Source organism: Protopterus annectens, chromosome 5.part0 (genome assembly GCF_019279795.1).
Source record: "Protopterus annectens isolate FY-2018-M chromosome 5.part0, PAN1.0, whole genome shotgun sequence".
Classification (NCBI taxonomy): domain Eukaryota; kingdom Metazoa; phylum Chordata; order Ceratodontiformes; family Protopteridae; genus Protopterus; species Protopterus annectens.
The window spans coordinates 35,508,419-35,532,227 of NC_056735.1; the positions used below are offsets into that span (position 1 = coordinate 35,508,419).

The 23,809-nt window shown below is 37.5% G+C and overlaps 1 protein-coding gene across 2 annotated transcripts in view; it reads right to left on the reverse strand.

The window, feature by feature from the left end:
* Window positions 1-23,809, reverse strand: part of CHD1L (chromodomain helicase DNA binding protein 1 like) — a 1,563,352-nt gene that overhangs the window by 292,236 nt on the left and 1,247,307 nt on the right. For both annotated transcript variants that reach the window (XM_044072085.1, XM_044072086.1), the window contains exon 19: window positions 20,634-20,732. In XM_044072085.1, the coding sequence (XP_043928020.1) occupies window positions 20,634-20,732 (99 nt within the window). The remainder of the gene's footprint in view (window positions 1-20,633; window positions 20,733-23,809) is intronic.

Below are 23,809 nucleotides of genomic sequence, written 5' to 3' on the forward strand. Positions count from 1 at the left end.
AACATTGTGTATAAAAAGGAATGTAGCATCAAAAATATGTTGGAAAGGCAGAAATGTGATCCTGATATAGGGGCAGGGATGGTCACTGAAGCCAAGGAGATTTGTATTCACAATTATGGGAGACGCACGGTACGAGGGAAAGTCTCCTGCAACAGTAAAGGAGTGGTGTACCTCCCCATATGTACCCAATGTTCGAGTTTTTGCATTGGTAAAACTAAAAATGCATTTAGAAGTAAAATTTACCAACACTAATATGACATCAATAGGAAAGATGTTAAAAATGCATTAGCAGGACATATAGTAACCAATGAAGGACATGGGTTCAGATTCATTATTATTGAGCAGGTTAGGATGAGTGAAAGAGGTGGGCCACACAACGATTATCTAGAAATTGCTGAGCTTAGATGGCAAATTAGGACAAATGCATCTGAAGCACCGGGTCTTAATAGTGCAGTATCCATCAGCTCTGTTCTCAGGCTCAAGGCACAATTTTTTATAGGACAGTCACCGATACCTACTATTAGTGTAGGATGCTAATAAACAACAAATACATATATACTTTCATATGCATAAATATTGACATCTGTTGCTTTGATTATTTTTAACTTATTATAGGATATATTTAATTGTCAAGCATCTTTTACATGTTTTTAATCGCATTTTTTCTTTTTTACTGTGAGTGCAATATATGTGTGTGTGTGTGTGTGTGTGTGTGTGTGTTGCTCTTTAAATGTGTCTATGTCCTTTCAGGACATTATTTTATTAATTAGTTAATGATGATGACTAGTTTGTTGGAATAGCATATATAAGGTTGTTAGATAACATGCTGTGTTATTCTGAAGAAGTTTCTATTCAAGAGACGAAATGGCTCAATAAACGTTGTGTGTGTTGATTGGATCCTGGTCCCCTGCTTTTTGGATATTACAGTTTGTGTGGAGCCTTGTTTTCATTGTTTTCTGTATGGAGGGGACCGAGTCCACTGATTCACCTTCACTGACTTCACTTGCTCAAGCTCTTGAAATTCTCAACTCGACAGTGGCGAAGCTAGCCTAGCCAGTTGAGTTGAAAATATGACCCAACAAGCCAGTTCTTTACCTTTATTGGCTAATTTTTCGTGTCCGGGCCCGAATGGGGCAGAAATCAGCAACTCTACAGACTTCTCTGATGGTTTCAACATCAGTGGCATTACACCAGCTCAAACAGAAAGGCAAGCGGATTACAGCCAATCAGGGAGGCTGGATTTGCATATTACTTCAAATACAGGAACTGAGAGGGTGGGAACTTCCTACAATGGCTGCAATACACTTTCATAATGACTAGAGGGAGAAAAAGAATGGCAAGTTGAATCTAGACAACAACCAGCACAAAATCATAGGACTCTAAATGAACAAGTCTTTAAACTTGAAAAACTAACCACGGACTATCAGAAGCTGCAGTTGGAAAGCAGCTATCTGAGAGAATGTGTGCGTACAGAACGTATTCCTAAGGGCCCTCTCTTTTACACTTGGAACTGCTTGAACATTTTAACAAAAATGGCAGTGAACTATTAAACTGTTTAATAAGGGACAATGACCGTAAAATGGTTGATTTACTTAGCAAAATCAACATACTGGATCAAAATATCCAAACAGACTTATCTGAAAGCAAAAAGTCTGATTATTTTAATATGTTTGTAAAAACTGATAGTGCTATGGCTGAATTAAAACAAAGGAAAATTAGTAAACTTACAAGGGATGAAAGAGAGTATGAGGAACACAGGGCCTATCTGCTACCTCCTATGGGGCAGCAAAGTGGTAACAGAGAAACAGGGTATGATGCACCTAATACTAACAATAATAATAATGCTGTGAACAATGATAATACTCCAGACCCTTTAGAATACCCCCTCCTCAAGAGGTCAGAGAGATTAAGGAACCAGAGAGGGAGGAGACTTATTACAACTACAGCCAACAATATACCCCACAAACACGAAGGGGAAATGGAGAGGAAATAGATACAGAACGCCAAATTATCTGTAATTTGGTTGTACTACAAAATAGTGGAGGCGATTTCAAAGTATATAACTACAGCAATTTTGAATTTAATGGTCAAGTAGCAGACTTGTTTGAAAATGGTCTGACATTTGTATCTAATAAAAAAGCTTCGTTAGATCAGACCATAATTGATTTAAAACTTTTTACCAAGAAATTGAATTTTGAATTTTTATGCAAGGGAAGTAGCACTAACGTCCCTGAGTATACCATTCATAAAAAGACAAGTATTTTCAATCCAACTTTGCATCCTTCTATATTAACTTTTGAAAAACTATGCGAAAAAGTTATCAGGGAATTGTTCAACAGGGACAGGGGGAGACTATGTAACAATTTGAGCACAATGGAAAGGGCACTATTAAGAGAAATTTGTAACAATACTGAAATAAGGGTTATGAAACCCGACATAGGTGGTGGCCTGGTTATCATGAACTATAATTCCTACATAAATAAAATGTTTACCCTATTAGATAGTGATACCTACTGTGAAGTTAGTTTGAATGAGAGGAACATTTGCTATTGCAAGTTGGATGTTATGCTGGAAGAATTGTTCATGAACCAACAAATCCGGAGGAACATCAGTACTTGTTAGTTAAACATCCTAAAATACCTACAATATTTGGTGTCCCCAAGTTACAGAAAAACTTAGTTGAACCCCCATTTAAACCCATAGTCGATGCTCGGGCATCTAAAACATTTCCCTTTGCTAAATACATTGATAGTAAATTAAAAAATATTTTGAAGGACTGCCCTTGGATACTTAAAGACTCCTGGGATTTTCTATCTAAAATCAAGAAAGATATGTATACTAATAATCTGATCTTTATCACAATTGATGTTCAGGACTTATTTTCTCTATCATACCCCATGACACAGGTATTGATTGGTTTTGCTACCCTACATCATAACACCATCTTAATAATTAGAACACTTATGGAACTAGTGTTAGATATCAACAGTGTTACCTTTGAACAAGTTAATGGGGTAGCAATGAGGGCAGCCTGTGCCCCCAATTCGAAAATGAATGGAACTAGTGTTAGATACAAACATTATTACCTTTGAACAAGTTAAGGGGGTAGCAATGGGGGCAGCCTGTGCCCCCAGTTAGAACACTTATGGAACTACTGTTAGATACCAACATTATTACCTTCGAACAAGTTAAGGGAGTAGCAAAGGGGGCAGCCTGTGTCCCCATGTGTTAAATACCAACATTATTACCTTCCGACAAGTTAAGGAGGGTAGCAATGGGGGCACAGCCTGTGCCCCCAATTAGAACACTTATGGAACTAGTGTTACATACCAACATTATTACCTTCGAACAAGTTAAGGGGGTAGTAATGGTGGCAGCCTGTGCCCCCAATTAGAACACTTATGGAACTAGTGTTAGATACCAACATTATTACATTCAAACAGCAGTTATTTAGACAAGTTAATGGGGTAGGAATGGGAGTAGCCTGTGCCCCCATCTTTGCGAACATAGTATTGGCATTTTGGGAAAAAGATATTTTTAATTGCCCTTACGCTAACTCATCGACATTTTACAGTCATTACCTGGATGATATCATAATTTTGTGGAACAGTAATATGACAGAACTAGAAGGCTTTCTTGAATTCCTGAACACCAGCACAAAGTTTCTTGAATTTACACATTCTACTAGTGTTACAGAGATGAATTACTTAGGCATCACCATCAAGAAAGATGTGGTCAATAAACATTTCACCTCCACTATTTCCGCAAGCCCACCTACTCTAATAGCCTCCTACATTTTGATAGTTACCACCCCATGCACCAAAAGAAGGATTTAGTAAAAGGACAGGGGGTACAGCTTGCCAGGATGATATCTGAATATGATCAATTTATAGAGCAAATTGAGATCCTTAAAGGGATGTTACTATATAGAGGTTATCCAGTTAATTACTTAAACAACATCCTTCAGGAGGTAATAAGAGAGCTAGTGGCTATTTCTACCCTTCTTGGTACAGGAGAAGGGTTATCAAACAAGGAAAATCAAGAGACTAAGACTTTCCATAAAAAAATCTGTTATTTTCAAGTTTAATCAGCATTTTTACAGCATCAGGAATATTACTGAACATAACTGGAACATTTTTAGAACTGATGCAAAACAGGCACAGTTGTTAGGCCCTGTTCCCACCATTGTATATAAAAATGAATGTAGCATCAAGAATATGTTGGAAAGGCAGAAATGTGATCCTGATATAGGGGGCAGGGAAGGTTAAATGCTGCTACTGCCTACAATGCCAATATATCATTGAAGCCAAGGAGATTTTTATTCCCATATATGGAAGACACACGATACAAGGGAAAGTCTCCTGCAGCAGTAAAGGAGTGGTGTACCTCACCCTATGTACCCAATGTCCGAGTTTTTACATTGGTAAAACTAAAAATGCATTTAGAAGTAGAATTTACCAACACTACTATGACAACAGTAGGAAAGATGTTAAAAATGCATTAGCAGGACATATAGTAACCAATGAAGGACATGGATTCAGATTCATTATTATTGAGCAGTTTACGATGGGTGAAAGAGGTGGGCCACTTAACGATTATCTAGAAATGGATGAGCTTAGATGGCAAACTAGGATGAATGCATCTGAAGTACCAGGTCTTAGTGCAGTATCCATCAGTTCTGTTCTTAGGCTCAGCACAATTTCTTATATGATAGTCATCGATACCTACTATTAGGGTAGGATGCTAACAAACAACAAATACTTATATACTTTCATATGCATAAATACTGGCATCTGTTGCTTTGATTATTTCTAACTTATTATAGGATATATTTAATTGTCAAGTATCTTTTACATGTTTTTAATCGCATTTTTTTCTTTTTTACTGTGAGTGCAATATATATGTGTGTGTGTGTGTGTGTGTGTTTCTCTTTAAATGTGTCTATGTCCTTTCAGGACATTATTTTATTAATTAGTTAATGATGATGACTAGTTTGTTGGAATAGCATATATAAGGTTGTTAGGTAATATGCTGTGTTATTCTGAAGAAGTTTCTATTCAAGAGACGAAAGGGCTCAATAAACGTTGTTTGTGTGGACTGGATCCTGGTCTCCTGTTTTTTGGATATTACAGTTTTTGTGGAACTTTGTTTTCATTGTTATATATATATATATATATATATATATATATATATATATATATATGTGTGTGTGTGTGTGTGTGTGTGTGTGTGTAGTTAGTAAATGCAATAGATTCCACCAGAAGAACAACAGACACACACTTATATATATATATATATATATATATATAGTAGACAAAAATCAGACAGCAACAGAATGCACCAAAAAAAAAAATATAATGAGAAGGATCACATGAGAATAGTAAAATGTGGAATAGCCATAAACATAATGCCAAGTACAGAAAACACCTGCAACAACATCATGGTGATCAGGATTTTACTCAGGAATGGTTGAGAGGTGAATTTAAACCAAAAGATGAAAGGTTAATATTGGTGGCTCAAGACAGTGGACTAAGTACATGTTGGTTTACAAAGTCCATTGAACATGTGGGAGAAACAGACAAATGCAGGTAATGTAAAACAGAATTGGAAACAGTAGCACATACTGTTGCTGGGTGTGACACATTAATGGCAAAAGGCCCGAATACTGAAAGGCATAATAATGTGGCATATGGGATTGTGCAAACACTACAATATTGAAATAGCTGAGAAGCACTGGAAACAAGGGCCACAAAGCATTATACAAAATGATGAGGTTTATATCATATGGGATCACCCATTACCAAATGGTACATAAAACAGATGCAGGAAAAACAGATAACAGTAGTCTGTGAAAAGAAGACAAATCTAGCATTAATTACTGAAATTGCTACACCCAGAGATTACAGTGTCTTACATACAGGGGGACACAAAGTCATGAAATAACAGGATCTGCAGGCAAAACTGAGAGCAATGTGGAAGAAAGATAACTACACAGTTCAAATTGTAGTATGAACAATAGATCTCATAAAAAATCTCATATTTAGATATGCTACTGTATTATGTTGAATGGTATGCTGAGAGAGGTAACAGAAAAGCTGCTGCCAGATGAATCAGGAAAGGGAACTGGATTACATGAAGGTGCCAACAGTAGTTTGGGGATGAAATTTGAAATTGAAATTTGTACTCGACTTGAAAAATGTATGCATGAAGTGGAGAAAAAGAGTTCATATGCACCATGGAATGAGTACATAGTTTCAGAACTTGGGACTGCTTAAGGAAAAAAATAAATGTGCACTTCACTACATCTGACACACATAGCCGGCCTTAGGCATAGGCCAACTAGGCGGCCGCCTAGGGCGACCCTATATCACGGGCGCTTTTCCCAGCATTTATTTGATGTAGGTAGACCAGGATGGGGACACTGGGTGGTGTGGGTCAGTCGCCGTGGAACACTCTTGCCTAGGGCACCAGTTGACCTAAGGCCGGTCGTGCTGACACAGTGGACTTTGTTTTTCTATTTATTATAACAACGTGTATTACATTTAAAACAAAAAAAATCATAACTGGAGGTGGAGGTATGGGTGACAATGGACATGCATGAGGGAAAATGCAGCAGATTTCAGATATTATAATGGCAACTGGGAAATGGGGAACAGAGAGGGGGACAACATGAAGCATATTTTTTTTCATGGTTATGAAAAAAACTTGGTGTAAGAATCTATTAAAAGATGAGGTCAATGCAGGGAAAGGAAACATACCAGAAAATGTGTAGGCCTAAGTGTAGAAAAGCAACATATTTGGATGTTTTTGGTTTAACTGCCCTTATTTAGAAAAGGAAAGGTTCAAAGAAGAGGATATTACAGAAGAAATAGTCTGAGGATAATATAACTGAAGATATTGGTGGAGAAGGTATCATAAGGGTAATACCTGAAGAAGAAAATGTACCTAGTATGGAAAAGGATGATGAGAATGCAGTAGCAGGAAGTGAAGGGGAACAGGGAGTATTTGAGACAAGAGAAATATAAGAAGAAAGTATTGTTGTGTAAGAACTTACCATAACTTTAGATGCTCTTCTCTTCTATATGCTGCTGTATTCATGACATCAGGGAGTTTGCCTCTGGTGAACTCTCATACATCCAGCCATTATACAAAAGCTACTGCTAGGGTGCGCACAACGTCCTGTGCATCTCTCTCGGATATCTGTCATAAATGGACATCAGCTATAAAGTGGACGTCAGCATGCACCTTCTTCAGTACTGAATGCAGCCAGCAACAGCAACAATGAAGTAGTTCCTCCAGGAATCAGGCAAGCGTGAGGGGGAAAGAATAGAAGGAAAAGGTATGAGATTTTTTATGAAGTAGGAATTTCTTGTGGAGAATTTTTTTGGATAAGTTACCACTTAAAATTAATATGAAATACAAGGTACTGACAGAAAAAATATGATGCATGTAATGAAGAAGCAACAAATCGTTTTTTTTTTTTTTTTTAAACGTGAAAAAACAAACAGTTTGGAGAAGCTTTAAAAATAAAAATAAAAGAGAATGTTTTAAAACTAAAACAATGGATATGATACTACATAGAAAATATGAGAAAGAAAATTGTGAAATTGAAATGTTGATCAGAATATTATTTCTATCAATCTGGATATTATGGAAAAGAATATGTAATGGATTATTGTATGATAAAAATAGGAATGATAAAGATGCATTAGAAGAAATAAAAAGATAGTTACAGAAGAAAGGATTGGGGACAGATAAATATATAAAACAATAGCTGATGCTTGCTTAGACAAAGCCTTTTTGCATGTGTATGTCTGTGTTTATTCGTGAAATAATGTAAAAGGAAATAGTTTTTTTTTTCTGTGTTGATTATATGTTAAGGTTTAGAGAAAGCAATGACAATATGTATGCTAGAGTCACTGTGTCAGAAGTAGAGTATATAGATGAGCTTCAAGGTCGAGGCCCAGAAATAAGACATTAGATGGGGAAATATGGAATCACAACAAGTCCATGAAAAAAATTGACAAATTATATAATGATGTTGTAAACAGATATATATTGTTTTACTTGAGTACATTAGTAAAACCAATAAAAGACTGGAGGAAGTAAAATACAACATTATCAGTACACTCCGATGAAGTGGAGGCAAGGAAAAGAGCCAAAGGTGAGCAGTGCTTGTGAGCCTGTTGTTAGCTGAGTTGGAAGCATTGCAAGAGGAGTTAGAATAAAAGGTCACCAAGATGGAGGACAGAGAAAGGAGAGAAGCTTTATAATTTATTGATGTCCCAAAAGTAATAAGGACTATATACAGTTTATAGTTTAAAAATTACATCAGTGGATTGGTATGCCTCAAGAAAATTCTTGCTAGACAGAACGCACAAGGTATATATGGCAAACCACCTGGTGGACCGCTTTCCAAGACCTACTACAATAAATGCACAAAATTATCATTTCAAAGAGCAGTTGCTCTCAGGACAGTGGCAAAAGGGGAACTTTTACAGGTAGGAAACTAGTGAGTATTTGTAGATGAAGAGTGCTCGATAGAGAGACATTACAAAATAAATAGATTTGTGCTACTGTTCAAGAGGTGTCAGGCACTGCATCTACATTTTAAACAGATTTATCCAGTGATTTTCAAAGTGCACTTTTGTACAGGCACCAAATTTTTCTTAGCTCCAGAAACGGCCACAGAACGGTTAAATATAAACAGTTTGTGGATCTGTTGTGAAAAGAAGAATGAGTATGTCAGGAGGAGAAAACATAAGGAATAAGGGACAGCAGAAAATGGAGAGGTGCCCTGTCAAATCATTCCTCGTGTTTCATCGAAAGATGCAAGAAAAGAATAATGAGGTATAAAAACACACCAAACAAATACAGACGTCCCTGAGGGTAGCTCAAGGGAAGGACAGATGGAAGAAGATGACACTGTAGAGCTGTTATGATCTGTGCAGGTTATAAAAAGAGCTGGTCAACTCAGTTACTTTATGAAACCAAATCTTATGGGGGAGGCTACTTTTTATCCACAGTAAGTAAGGAAAGCTTTGTAACAGACCCTGCAACAGGTAAAATTAAACACCCATACTCTCTCAAATTAGAGAGAACTTGAAACCTTGTTTTGTATTTCGACTTAATGAACCGTGCTTTGTAACATGGGGGGGGGGGTAAGATGCAAATCATGGAGGGTTTAATGAATATGAAAGGGATAAAGGTCAGTGTGGGGAATAATGGAAGAAGGTGGGTTAAGACAGACGAAATGAGTGTAGGCACACTGATACATCTTTAAACACATTAGACTAACTAAAGTATGCAGTGAGGGGGTTAAGTGTATGACACAAATGGAAAAATAAGGAAACGACACTATTGGTGAGTGAATTAGAGAACTTTGACACATTAGGGACTGAGGTTACGAGAGGGCTTAGAGTTCAGGCAATGTGAATACAGGGAGAAAAGATAACAAAAGAGCAATGGGAAGAAGAGATCATGAATCAGCAAGCATACAATCTTTAGAAAGAACTAGGCACACTAAGAGCAAGAGCTCATTCAAGCCAAAAGGAAGTACAAATGAATCAGAATGGTGAGAGTGAAGTGCATAATACTGCAGAGATTTTGCACAGGATAATTAGGATACATCTTAGCTTGTATAAGAATACAAATGAATCACAGCATAATAAATATAAGCAAAATATTTGCCATGTGATGGAATTAGAAAAGGAACATAAGAAGGCATATGGGAATCAGGGGAAGACAAATTGGAAGGATAGTTAAGTAAGCGATGACATTACAGTTAGCGAAATGGAATGTGAATGGGAGGGAATGCAGAAATGGTACTGAAATTATTAGTGTGTGTGAAGGAAAGTGAAACACAATAATGATACAAGAAGCTCACATGAGCAAGGAAGATAGCAAGGCATTAATAAAGAAAGGAGAAGAGGGGTAATAACACTGATAAGGAAAGGGGACACATTTTGAAACAGAACAGTGGAAAGGAGATGATAAAGGCAGATATGTTTTGTTACAGAGCAGATGGGAAGCAAGGCAAATGATATTAGGAAAAGTATATATAGATGCCATCTGCAGTATAACTTTAGAGATAAGTTTTATGCAAGGGATAGGCATTTACAGGATCATAAGTTACTTGGGTAACGGCCCTAGAGTCTTTCTAAGCATAGTTAGGTTCATAGGTAAGTACAAGGCTACCTGCCCTTGTGGGCCATTTAAAGCTTAGCCAAATTCCCTCAAAGGTGAGAATCAAAACCCATACCTTGTGTCTGCAAGGTAAACACCTTAATTATTATGCCAACCCCTCCCCCCTTCATTTCAGCAGGTGACTGGAATTTGATAATTAGGAGACAGAATGTCAGTGGGGGCTGTAAAAGAAACAAGATTTATACCCAAAGCTAACTGCTGGACAGGATAATGAAGCTATAAGAGAAAACAGATATGAGTAAACATCTAAAGGAGATTTACACTACACATATAAATCATAGCAATTTGAAACGGGGTCTATATTAGAACATCAAGGTTTCAAAACTTTGAATGTTCTAATATCGAACCCTATGCAGCAAAAGTTTAAAATATCGAAGCAAAAGAAAACCAAAATTGTTCCTAGGGAAAGAATTTGGTTGTCCGCTTCTGTTGCTTTGGTATTTTCAGCACTGTGGTGGAAAGTTACGGGTCGGGTTCAGGTAAGTGTGCGATTGTGTGGATGTGAGGGTTAGGGCGGGTTAGGTATGTGTGCGATTGTGTGGATGTGAGGGTTAGGGCGGGTTAGGTGAGTTAGGGAGCGGGTGAGGTGAGTTTGTGATAGTGATGGATCTTAGGGTTAGGGTTTGGGTTAAGGTAAGTGGATAGTTAGTGGTGTGTGTATAGTTTATTGTAGGGTTAGGTGTAAGATTTTAGGTGTATGTGTGTGGATTGCTGTTTGTTTGGTGTGCTTGTGTTGTGTGTATGTGTTTTGGAACAGCAATTTTTTTCCCTAGGAAAAAAAAAAAATCGCTGTTCTGACAGTTTGAAATTGTAAGCTTTCGCTCACATAGGGTCGATTAATCAACGTTCACTTTTTTAAGCAGTCGGTGATCTAATATAGACCCTTTGAAACGCTATGCAGAATGCATAGATGGTATGTAACAAAAGAGCATGGTACACTAGTAAAAGACATAGTTATGTACCTAACATTATTAACAGATTATGCAAACTAGAGATAGTTATGCCAGGAACGGACTCGGAGCTGCATCACTATAAACTCTACACAGGGTGTGTCGGAACAAAAAAAGCGGAAAAGTGTGAAGTTTCAGGAAGACGTGAAAGATGGGCTGCTGAAACTACAGAAGGAAGAAACATGGTAGAGAGATGGGAAAAAGTAAAAGATGAGACAAAAGGCAAGTTACAGCTTCAAGAAAAGGAAGAATGGGTTAAATGGAAAATACTAGAATTAAAAAGAATATATTAAAAGAATTGGAAGGGAAAAGGAGTAGAACACAACAGGAAGAGTGGGAATAGGAAGAACAAACAAGAAATTAGAGTGCGGGACTGGAGGATACACTAAAAAATGTACTATGATCATGCACCTAAACACCAAAACAACATTAGTAGCTAGAATGCAGAAGAGGAAGGTAGAAAGGACGGTGTTTAAATTGAGGGAATGCAGGAAGGAAAAATAATTAGTGATTCAAAATAGGTCAGATTTTCATGGGATATTATGAACAGCTTTACAAACAGCAGCAGGCTCATAATAATTGGGGAAGAAGGTTAATGGGATTTATTGAAGCAATAGAACTTGTCAAACTTTCAGAGGTAGATAATCAAAAGTTAACCAGACCATTTACAATGCAGGAAATTTGTCATCACTTTAAAAGTCAGCAACAGAAAAATCCGAGGGAGGTGATCGGCTTTCAAAAGGATTTTGGAGGAACTGATACTGGCTTGGCTACAGTTATTTAATTAAAATTTGGAGACTAGGAAATCCCCAGAATCCTGGTGTAAACGGGTAAATACAGTAATCTAAAAGGAGGGGAGAGAGCCAAGCTGCACAGCATTATACCTCTTATCCTACCATAACTCTATAATAGCTCTCAACATCCCTCTAACTCTGTCTCAACCACCTATTCATACTTCTTCCCTACACTCTCCACACATCACACCAAACCTATTTAATGACAGCCCTAACCTTGATTCCAAATACAGACCAACTCCATTTCAATCAAACCAAAACAAAATTGAGTGAGAAAATACTCTCCAAAAACAAGCATCAATAATGTCCCAGTATACTAAAATCCTTCCAGGAGGAGACATTCACCCTAATCCTAGCCTCACCTATCACATAAAACATCAAGATAATCCTCTTCCACACACTTCTCTAACCCCATAATGGTTAACCCCCAATCTGGGGAATCTAACTTATGCTACCATAAATGTTAGAAGTGTAAGAAATAGAACTGCTGAATTACATGCCTTGGTTACCCAATATAAGCCCAATATTCTTGCTGTAACAGAAACATGGCTTAAACACAGCAAAAACAACTCCAAAATTACACCTCTTGGCTATAATATCATTCATAACGACTGGAGGAAAGGTGGTAGTATTGCTTTAACATTTACCAACAACCATATTTCCCCTTACAACAAACGGATATCAAAATTAAATTCAGCAGAGCTTCTTATTACTTTCCTGAAAATAAACAAATATGTACTAAGGTCATTTACATCCCCCCTGTCAACAATACAGATAATACTGGAAGATATCCTACATCCCAAAGATTACCCCATCTCTGGAACAGGCTCCCCATCCATGTGAAGCAGAGTTCCTCCCTAACCCAATTAAAGTGCAACCTGGACAACTGGATGGAGAACAGGAAATTCATCCCTGGTTTGGCATCTTTATCTCTAATGGACACAAACAACCTTGTAAATGGTTCATCTCCCAGAGCCTAGCTTGTAAATGTTTCATCTCCCAAGCCCCTGCTTACACTTATCAAGGGTATCAGAACTTGTAAGAGATTTGGGATACATGGCTAGGCTTAAAAAGGCCCTTGTAGTCATTAGCCTAGTAAACACCTATGAACCTATGGATATCCATACTAATTAGACAAGAAATAGTGATGTGAATGTTAATTTGGTTAGACATAAACACTAACTTCCCTACATCTAGCATGAATTTACATCATTTCACAGGACTAACTGATAGTCCCACACATTATAGCAAGACATCAAATTCCATATTAGACTGGATCCTAGTATCAGACCCTAGCAAATATACCACCACAGGTACAATGCCAATCTCTCTCTGCTCCCAATCTATACAATTAGACATCATACACATCCACTTAAACATCATGTTTATAAAACAACATGCAACCTTTTCCAAGTTTAACCCAGAAATGTTCATTACCACCCTATCATGTGACATCCAGGTAACTCCAAGATACTGGAATCAAATTAGATTATATTGAAAAAGAACTATGCAAACTGGATCCAAACAAAGCACACGGAGGAGACAGAATTAGTAACAATGACCTGAGAACACTTCAGCAAGAACTTACAGTACCATTATATCTATTATTCACTAGGTCATATAAATATGGGGAGATTCCTCAAGATTAGAGACATAGGTTTATAGGTTCATAGGTTGTTACTGGGCTATCTGCCCGAAGGCATACATTAGCCCAGGCACATTGTGCGGTATTCACCGCCCCTTTAGTAGTTCCCTAGACCCTTGTACTAGCAGCTAGTACCCTTGGCCCCTATCTAGTAGTGCTGTTGGTGTGATCCCCGGTGTGAACTTTCTGTTACCCATCCACTCATCAAGGTTCCTCTTGAAGAGTAATAGTGACGGGCTCTGTCTTATGTAGATCGGGACCCTGTTCCATAGTAAGGGAAGTCTCTGCGAAGGGAATCTATCCCTCCAGCATGTTCTATTCATTGTTGTGTTGAGGTTTATATCCCTAGAGCGTGTAGCTCGAGTAGATTTGGTTTTGCTAAGATGGAGCATATTCAACAATTCTGGGTTGGACATGGCTCTGTACGTTAGACAGAGATCGCCTCTGAGAAAGCAATATGCAACAGAGAACAGTCTTAGCTTTTTCAATTGTGCTGCATAGGGCAACTGTTTGAGGCCAGTAATCCTCTTGGTTAGGTACCTTTGTGGTCTCTGCAGCTGCTGGAGATGTCTAGCCAGGTACATTCCAATTGGTGCACTGTACTTAATAATGGGTCTGATGAGGGAAGAGTAGAGGGGCACCATTACATCCTTAGATCTTGATGCGAACCCTTTCGTGATCAGATGGGTCACATGCACTTATTAAACCTGTCTTTAAGAGATAGGGGAGTAGGACAAACCCAGAGTCATACAGACGCTTAGGTCTAGTTTCACGCTGTAGAAAAATAATGGAGAAGGTAATACTGGATAAGTTATTGTCAGAACTGGATAGGTTGGGACTTGAAACCATATACCACCATGCATATGTTGAAAAAACGATCTATTACCAACTGTAACATGATGTTCTATAACAATATAATAACAGCTATGAATGAAAAATTGTGCTGTGATGTAATTTATATAGATTTAACTTCAGCATTCGACAGGGTCATACACAAAACACTGATCAATAAATTAGTACAACGAGGTATTGATGTACTCTTGATAAGATGGATAGCTGCATGGCTTACAAATAGGACATGGCAAGTATACAGCAACCAGACAGGTGAAATCCTTGGTTACAGTTGGGGTGTCCCCACAGGGCTCTGTCCTAGGCCCTTACCTGTTTAGATTGTATCTTTCAGACCTAACATTTTCATCTGAGGTGTTCTACAGTCTATATGCAGATGACCTGAAATTGGATAAACTGATTACATGCGTTACAGATAAGGCATGTCTGCAAAATAACTTGACTAAATTGACCATTTGGACACAGGAAAATAATATGATGTTAAATATATCAAAAGCTAAGCATATGAGATTTGGGAGACGTAAATTGAAAGGTGAATATTTAATACAGCACACGGTGATTGAAACTGTAGACTCATTTAAGGACCTGGGTATATGGGTGGATTCAGCTATGAGTTTTTCTAATCATGTAAACCAATTGGTTAATGATAGTTATAGAACTATGGATTGTATAAAAAGATTTATAAAGTCAAGGAAATCAAAAATAATGAAGTCATTGTTTGTTTGCTTGTTACATTAGACCCAAACTTGAGTATGGAATAACAATATGGAAACCCTATAAGAAAACAAGCATGAGTAAACTGGAAAGAGTACAGCGGAAATATACCAAGGGCATTCATGGATGTGAACATTTAAATTAATATGAAAGACTAAAATATCTGAACTTGTACAGTGTCTCTTACAGATACCTAAGAGGAGACCTTATTCAGGTCTATAGGGCATTTAGAGACAACTACCTCTGGGAATGTTTGGGGTTATCAAAAAGTACTAGAGAATCATCAGACAACCCATGTAGAATATTCTATAGGAATGAGAAGTGCACTAATTGGTTCTCTGGCAGAATAGCCGATGCATGGAACAGACTACCAGATTATAGTAAAGCAAGTACTAGTTTAGATATTTTTAAGAACAGCCTGGACACTTACTTTGGGAACAAGTGTTTTGGTATACTGGCAAGCTAGAAGGGCATTACTGCCCATGCTTCAAATATTTGTATGTATGTATGTATATCATCTATTAACTGGAACTTCTTAAATACTGTCCCCTTAGATGATGTTGTAAATGAATTCAGTTCAGCTTTCCCGACTATCTTAAATAGCCTTGCACCTCCTAGGAAGAAGAGACTAAAAACAAATAATGCAATGTGACTATCCAAAAAGAGTAGAATGCTGATGCAGGATAGGGGAAAGCATAGAAAGAATGGCGTAAATATAAAACACCACAATATCCTGAAAACTTCAGAATACATTGTAATCATACTAAAATGCAAAGCCAAAAACTATACTATAACAACTTTCAAAACAGTAGTAAACACAATCCTTAAAAATTCTGGACAGCCATTAAAGAACTATTGCATCCCGTCCAAAAATTCAACCCTCACCCCTCTCCCAATAACTCATCACTCAAAACCACAATACAATTCAACTTTTATTTCATACACAGTATAGCATTTCTAACCAATGATTCTCCAACATCTAATCCCAATCCCACCCAACAGCCATGTATCACCACATATACTTTCACCTTCAAACCTGTGCCCACATCCTTTATAAAACTACTCTTCAACAAACTGAAACCATGGTCTACTTCAGCCGTTGACCTTCTAAGTGAGTACCTTACAACAGCAACCAATAGCATTGCCTATCCTGTCTCAATCCTTATAAAATGGTTAATCCAGGAATCCTTTGCTCCCTCTCTCTGGAAAAAGTCAAACATTATCTCTCCACACATGGGAGAAAATTCAACAGGTATTGCTAACTTTTCTTACTCCCCTCTCCCAACTACTTGAAAAACGTATTCAAAAACAATTGCTAAACTCTCTCTTCTAGGAAGAACTCCTATCCTCCATGCAACATGGCTTCCATACTACCCGTACTATTAACACTGCACTTCTAACCTTTATAGATACTGTCAATAAAGTTAGTGATAGCAGCAACCTAGTTTCCTTATTTCTAGTCTTGTCTAAAGCCTTCAACACAGTTTGCCACATCAACCTTCTACTTCAAATGTCCTCCACATCAAATTTCTACTTCAAATGTCCTCACTAGGTCTCTCTCAACCCAGGCAGGTCACTCTATGGTTTAAAAGTTACTTGTCACTAAAATGGCACTCCACCCTCTCTCCATTCCTCGCAATCACCACTGCTGTATCACAAGGCTCTATCCTTGGTCCACTCCTCTAACATTCACTCCAACACTCTCCACATATCCACATAACAGGCCTCCCTAATGCAGTACGCAGATGACTCCACACTCATTTGCACATCTGACAACCTGGCACACCTCAAAAAAATTACTCGGGAAGTTTTAACAGCCAATGAAACATGGCTTTGTAACTCACAACTCATGTTCACCCCCCAAAAAAATAAACTCCATTTCCCCCAAATCTCTCTCACACGGAAAAAGAAAATTTAAAGTCGTCACTCTTAATACAACCAGTGAAGTCACTTCTCATAGCAAATTATTAAGGATGATAATGTTAAATTTAACCTGCATACACAAAATTACATAAGAAAAACTCATTAAAAACTAGGAATGCTTTACAGAGCCAAAAACATTCTTACTAATGCAACTAAAACTATTCCTGCCACTACTTATCTCTGCCCAACACTTCTTAATGTTGCTCCCATCCTTACAAACATCCAGGCACAGAAAAATCAAAACCTGAACAATGTTATAACAAAGTTGCTAGCACTAAAAAGCCTAAATGGGTTAGAACTACCCCTTCAACTAACATATACACAGCTTCTTACCACCTATAAAATTATCCAGCATCCATCTACTTGTCCAGCACTAAATACCATTCTGCAGAACTATGTTCCCAGTCAGTCATTACAATCAACTGAAGAAAAATTCCTGTCTGTCGACAAACATATGAAATCTGCTGGGCATTGTCTGTATTTGTACCATGTTGCTAAGACCTGGCACTCCTTGCCTGTATCAATCAGGTCAATATCCTCCCTACAATCTTTCAAAATCATTCTGAAAGAATTCCTAGCCCAACTCTGGCTCTGTTCTTAATTAACACCAGGATAAACTATATCCCTAAATGTGGACAAGTACCTCTTCATACCTTATACCTCCCTTCTCTCCCTCATTCACTCACTTCTTTACTTCTATCAACTTCTCTCCCTGTTTTCTCTTCAAACATACCATAAGCCTGCTTTTCCTCTCACTTCATTATTAAAATTCCTGCTTGTATTATACTAACTTACCTGTAATTTCTCTATAAACTGGCTAACATTTGTCTAAATATTAAATTGTTGTCATATAACTGGTATCCATTCTTAACCAATGTTTTCACATTATGCCTAATTTTGTATAATTATTTAAACTGTAAATATTTTTGTATTATTTTTGAAAATTGTAAAATTACTGCTCTTAAAATGTTTTGTAATACTTTGGAGCTTTTCTCCCATGGGCCTCCACTGAAAATGAGCTCATACCCAGTCAGATTTCTTGCTAATCAAATGTCAGTAATAAATAAATAAAATAAATATCGACTGATCTCCATTTTGTGCCATCATTATACGCAGTTGATCTCCGTAATAGCAAACGGACTCACAACAATAATACCTAGTTTGGTAGAGAGAGACCACTATGCGTTTATTAGCGGGACATGAAAGTCTGATAACATACTAAAAACATATACAGTACAAATAGCAGTGGAGAGGTAGAGGAGAGAACAGGTGTTACTGAGTCTAGACACAGAAAAGGTACTCAACACAGTACGTTGGCCATAGCCGTGGGTGGCATTACATTATATGGGATTCAATGAGTTATTTATTAAACTGGTTAAGGATTTATACTTCCACAGTAATAAAGGTGAATGCAAAATTAACAAAATAATTTAAAATACAGAGGGGAACACATCAAAGGTGGCCATTACTACCCCTATTATTTGTGTTGTATCTTGCCTAATGGATAAGACTCTCTAATATAGAAAGTTGGGTATGGGGAGAGGAACAGGAGGAGAAACTGGTAATGTTCTCTGATGATGTAATATTGTACTTGAGGAACCCAGACAGTGACATTAACTAATTATTCAAAATAATAAAAGAGTTTAGCAAGATATTAGGTTATAAGCTAAATGCGTAGAAGACCAACGCTAGCTGTAGGAGTTGATTAGAGAACACCCCATTCTATTCTATCATTCATTCTATGGTGGCACTACAGAGTCAAGTATCCTGGAGTCAGATTAGGAGTAAAATCAGATGAGACGATGAAAGAAACCTTGGCCCAAATCTTAGACAGAAGGAAAAGTATGATTAAAAAATGAAAAGTAGTTAAAAAAACAAAATAAAACAAACAAAAACAAATAAATAAAACAAATGGAAAGTAGTAGCAAGTGACATCAACCAAAGAACAGCGGCATTAAAATGTTTATAGTGCCACTGGTAACATATGTGACACAGGTATTACTTTATGACCTGGGAAATATTGGGAACAACTTAGAAAGGAAACTGTCACATATATAGGGGAGGCAAAAGATTACGAGTAGGGATGCAAAAAGAAGTACTATGAAAGGAGGAGGAGGGCTATAGCTATACTTAGGGCAGCTCAGTGCAAAATTTTTGTTAATATCTAGAACCCAAGGTATAATGCAAAGTGGGAAGAAATATTGTAAGAGTGGTGTGGACAGACAGGAAAGGTTTATCTAGGGATACTCTGATCACAAGAGGAAATGGGTACCACAGCAGGGCAGCTCAGAGAATGGGTGCTGGGTATATTTAGGATGAAGGAGTACCATCCATGGAAACTTGAAATTTACCCAATAGGAAAGGTAAAAAAAAAATAACCTCTACAGGATAAATCTCAAAGCAATTGAAAACTGGGGCAGGAGAGAAAGGAGTGAAGATGTATGCGGGAAATACAAGTCTTACACGGAAGTAAATAAGTAAGAAATTTATAACAGTCACTAAAGAGAATATGGTATATAGAGGACTATATGAGATCCTGCATAAACCATAAAAAGACGTAGCAGCGCCACCTTGGAGTCTAGTAGGCACAATATATAGATCAATAATCAGGGATATGCATTTTAGAAGATAGCTCGTAGTACAAAGTTGGCAGGGATCAATAGAAAGGGACACATCAGATGAAGAGTGGAGGAGTATCTGCAAAGGCCCAATGCTTGCTACCAAAATCCAGGAAATTCCACATACTTGTCTGGAAATGCTTGCACAAATATTTTTATTCACCGGAAAGGTTACACAAAATGTTTCCAGAAGTAAGCCCCAGTTGTTGGAGATATAAAAGTAACCAAGTGGGAACACAGGATTGCATTTTTTGAGAATGTAATAAGTTGCAAAGATATAAAGGGGAATTGGAACAAATGTTAAAAGAAATCGTGAGGAAGTATTGGAGACTGGAAAAAGGTAACTTCCTGTTGTCCTTGACGGGACATAAAAGTATAAGGAATCACAGGAAAGCACTAGCCTTATTAATGTTAACAGTAGCAAAGAAGGGAATAACAAGGAGGTGGAAATTGACATTACAGTTGGAAATGGAGGAGATGATGCAAATAATGGGAAAACAGGAAAATACAGGAAGAAGTATGGAAAGAGCGAAACCAAGCAAGACACACCCAGGCAAATGGGACTTCTGGGATAGAAGCAGAAATAAAAACTGAAGGAAGCGTAAATATAGTATCTTGCTTGGGTCATTTGTAATTAGGGGGATTGAAAGGACTACAGAATGATAGAAGGTACAGAGTACAGTGGCAAATGGTAATAAGCTAATGAAAATTTGAATTTGATAAACTACAATTGTTAAAATCTGGTTTAGGGTTATCAACAGCATTATTAGGTTAATTAGACTATGAGTTAGTTAGAACGTAAAGGGAAGGACTTTCAGAATAAAAGAAACAAAAGTGCACCTTGTATTAGGATTCCACCAGCAAATGTATGTCAGTGCTAGTTTCATTGAGATGGTTAATACATAATAAAAAATAAGCATTTCTTTACATTTACCTTCCATCTTTCCAGCTAGTTCATAATGCTTCTTTGACTCATCTGATCTTACAGCAAGAGCAGTAAACAGTCCTCCTCTTCCCCAGTAACCAGAATCATCTGAAAAAAAAAAAAAACACTAGGCAAAATAGCCACAAAAACATTATAAGGCAAAAAATGATTATGTTGAAAGAGAAGTTACTAAACGATATTCGGTAAGCTACAAAATCTATTACTAAAAAAGGTTTTGTAAAATTATGTTGTAAGACAAGTTTTTGCAACAACAAACCACTTAAACGTCACCCATCTTTAGACTGCTGAGTCATTTTGAGAACGCATCAGTTACTAAAAGTTTTATTTTATGAGCAGAGAGAGCAGTTGATAGCTGACATCCTTCCAGCAGACTTTCCAAAGGGATCATGACTGTTTTTTCCTCCAAAAACTAAACTATTGGTGACAGTTTCCAGTCAGATGTTCAATTCACTTGTGTTAAAGAAGCTTGTAATACAGATGCTCTAGCTTAACTGCTCGAGTCTTTACTTACTTGTTCTTCTGCTTTGAGACACACATGAACAGAATACCGTTGCTTGTACACATCTGCTTCATAGTTGGCCTGATACTGTAGCCTCCTAAAGAAACAGTGAAACAGGCTTTGCAATGACATACAGGGACTGTTCTTAATCTGAGAAGCAGTGACCTCAGACAGAGGTATTATGTTTGGAGGAGAACAAGGGTACAGGGGAACCCCTGAAAAAATTAAAAAAATGCATTTACTATTACAAAAAAATCTCAACTACTTGGTAATACAAGTTTCTAGGCACTAAAGCTTGTGCAGTACAAGGAATTGTGGCCAATAATTGTGTTGTGATGAGGTATACAGGAAGCACTGGTGACTCTGTCCAAATTAAAGTGTGTAATGTTTCCTTCTGATTAATTCTAAGACAGGTCTCCCAGAAATGCACTGGGCTCCAATCACTACATGTTTCAAATAATGTGCACATAATTGCAACAGATTTCAAACCACACTTTATCTTTAAACTTGATATGCAACTGATTTATTGCTTCAAATGCCATGCAATATTTGTATCGTTACTGACATGAGAATGACATACTGATTATAACTGGACATAATATCTGCATTAATGCTGCATTTGACTTTAAACACTGTATTACAGTGTTAACTCTGTGTATAATTGCAAACACAGTCACCTAGTAGTATCGTACAATCTGCATATAACTGTAAACACTGTCAGTTGTGTTGTATTATCTGCTTGCTGTGGTGGCATTGTATGTTACACTTGTTGTCTTTGAGATGGGGTCATTGCTGAAAATGGTCACTGGATCAGTTAATTTACTTGGTTACACAAAATAAATAAAAAAAAACTTTCACAATGAATGGACCTCATATGGTAGTAAAAGCTCATCTATGAGTAGCAGAAACCTAAACTACCATTCATATTCTAATGTGCCACAAAGGCACTATAAACTAGACTGATTTAAGGAAGACATATGCACTGTGAAACACACCCATGTAACATGTACTGCATACAGTTTCAGAGCACTTTGTGCAATGCTTGTGGAACTGACGGAGCACCCAGTCAAAACAGACTGAACTCCAAGATTCTTTCAACATAAGCTTTTATAGAGACAAAGCATGGTTGTGTATGAGCAAGCTATATATTACCATTGCACAACCTATGGTTTACCAGAAATACACAAAAAATGTAATCAAATAACACACACCCAAGGATTCAATAAATTCAGTGTAGGCTCTGTACGAAGCCTACATGAGTTTACATGTTTGCACAATGGTGAGCAGTGAGAGGCAGCTCAAAATGCATATTAATGCCGCATGGTGTGCCTCAGTTAGGTTTCCTGGCTGGCAACAGTGTTGCTGGCCAGCAAACCATGTAAGCAAATGCAGATACAATTCTGTATAAATCAGAGCACCTATCATTCCGTGGATTTGAACAGAATGCCACAATGACCACCAGGGCTTCACAGACAGCTGTGCATCTGTTAGTGAAACGTATCTTCACAAAGGCCAACATAATGCGGGGGACATTTAACCAGAAAAAGGGACATATTTGCCATAGATGTCACACACAAATGTGGTAGAATGAAACTCAGACATGCCTGTCACACTCTTTGAGCAAAATATGTGGACAAAAAAAATAGGGACAGATTTTTAATAATGCACTTCCAAACTTAGAATGTTGACAATAATAGGATGTACATTAGCTTGAACTTTCTGAAAAGCATGAATTTGAAACTGAAATGACAGTCATCAGCTTCTAACCACTCCACAATGACTTGCCAGAAAACAAAAATGTTATGAGAAAAAGATCACAAATATGTGACAAAAACTGGACATTCTGCACAAATCAGGACAGCTGAGAGGTATGCACTCAGCTGTGTGTAATATTGAGTCGCATCAGTCCAGAGATCATCCCAGTGATATAGCAGAGAGCCACAAACTTGATAAGGAAAACATCTGGACATCCTGGAAATATCTGGACAGTTGAGAGGTATGAATGCGAAGTATATGGTCCAAACACAGAAAAGAACAGTGCACCTACAGTGCAGAGTATTGTGATATGCCATGGGATTCTGTACTGAAGCTGCGTTAATGATCTGTAATAGGACATGAACTGCCATGTAAAATGATCGCTCAAGGAAAGTGTGTATGTATTGAATAGGGACACATAGATAAATTGCAGAAATTAACATAGGGAAAGAAGACAGGTGAAACTCCCTCATGTATAACAGAGGAAGGCATGTCAAGGGAAAATGGTTGTAGCAGAAACACCAAGTACACATCTCTATATGGTACAGTACAGACTGTACAGTGAAAATGTGTTGTCTGTGACTGCCACACAAGGTGACATAACAATGGGGAGGATTATCTGTGTGAGATAAGCATCCTTTCATGAAGAATGTAGAGGACATCTATCAGGGATCTGACATACAATTGGGGTAGGGTGCATATTGTGAAGGCCTGCAAACTGATATGCCTGAATATGAGTCTGCCTCATCAGAGGTCCCCAGCAAGGTGGCCACAGGTAAAAGATCATGGAAAACATTACAAGAGCCAACCACATTCATGGACAATATCAGAAATAAGACCGTCACTAATCCCGTACCTCTGACATAACATACGTGATGTGTCTGCAGGCACACACGAACTATTATGATAC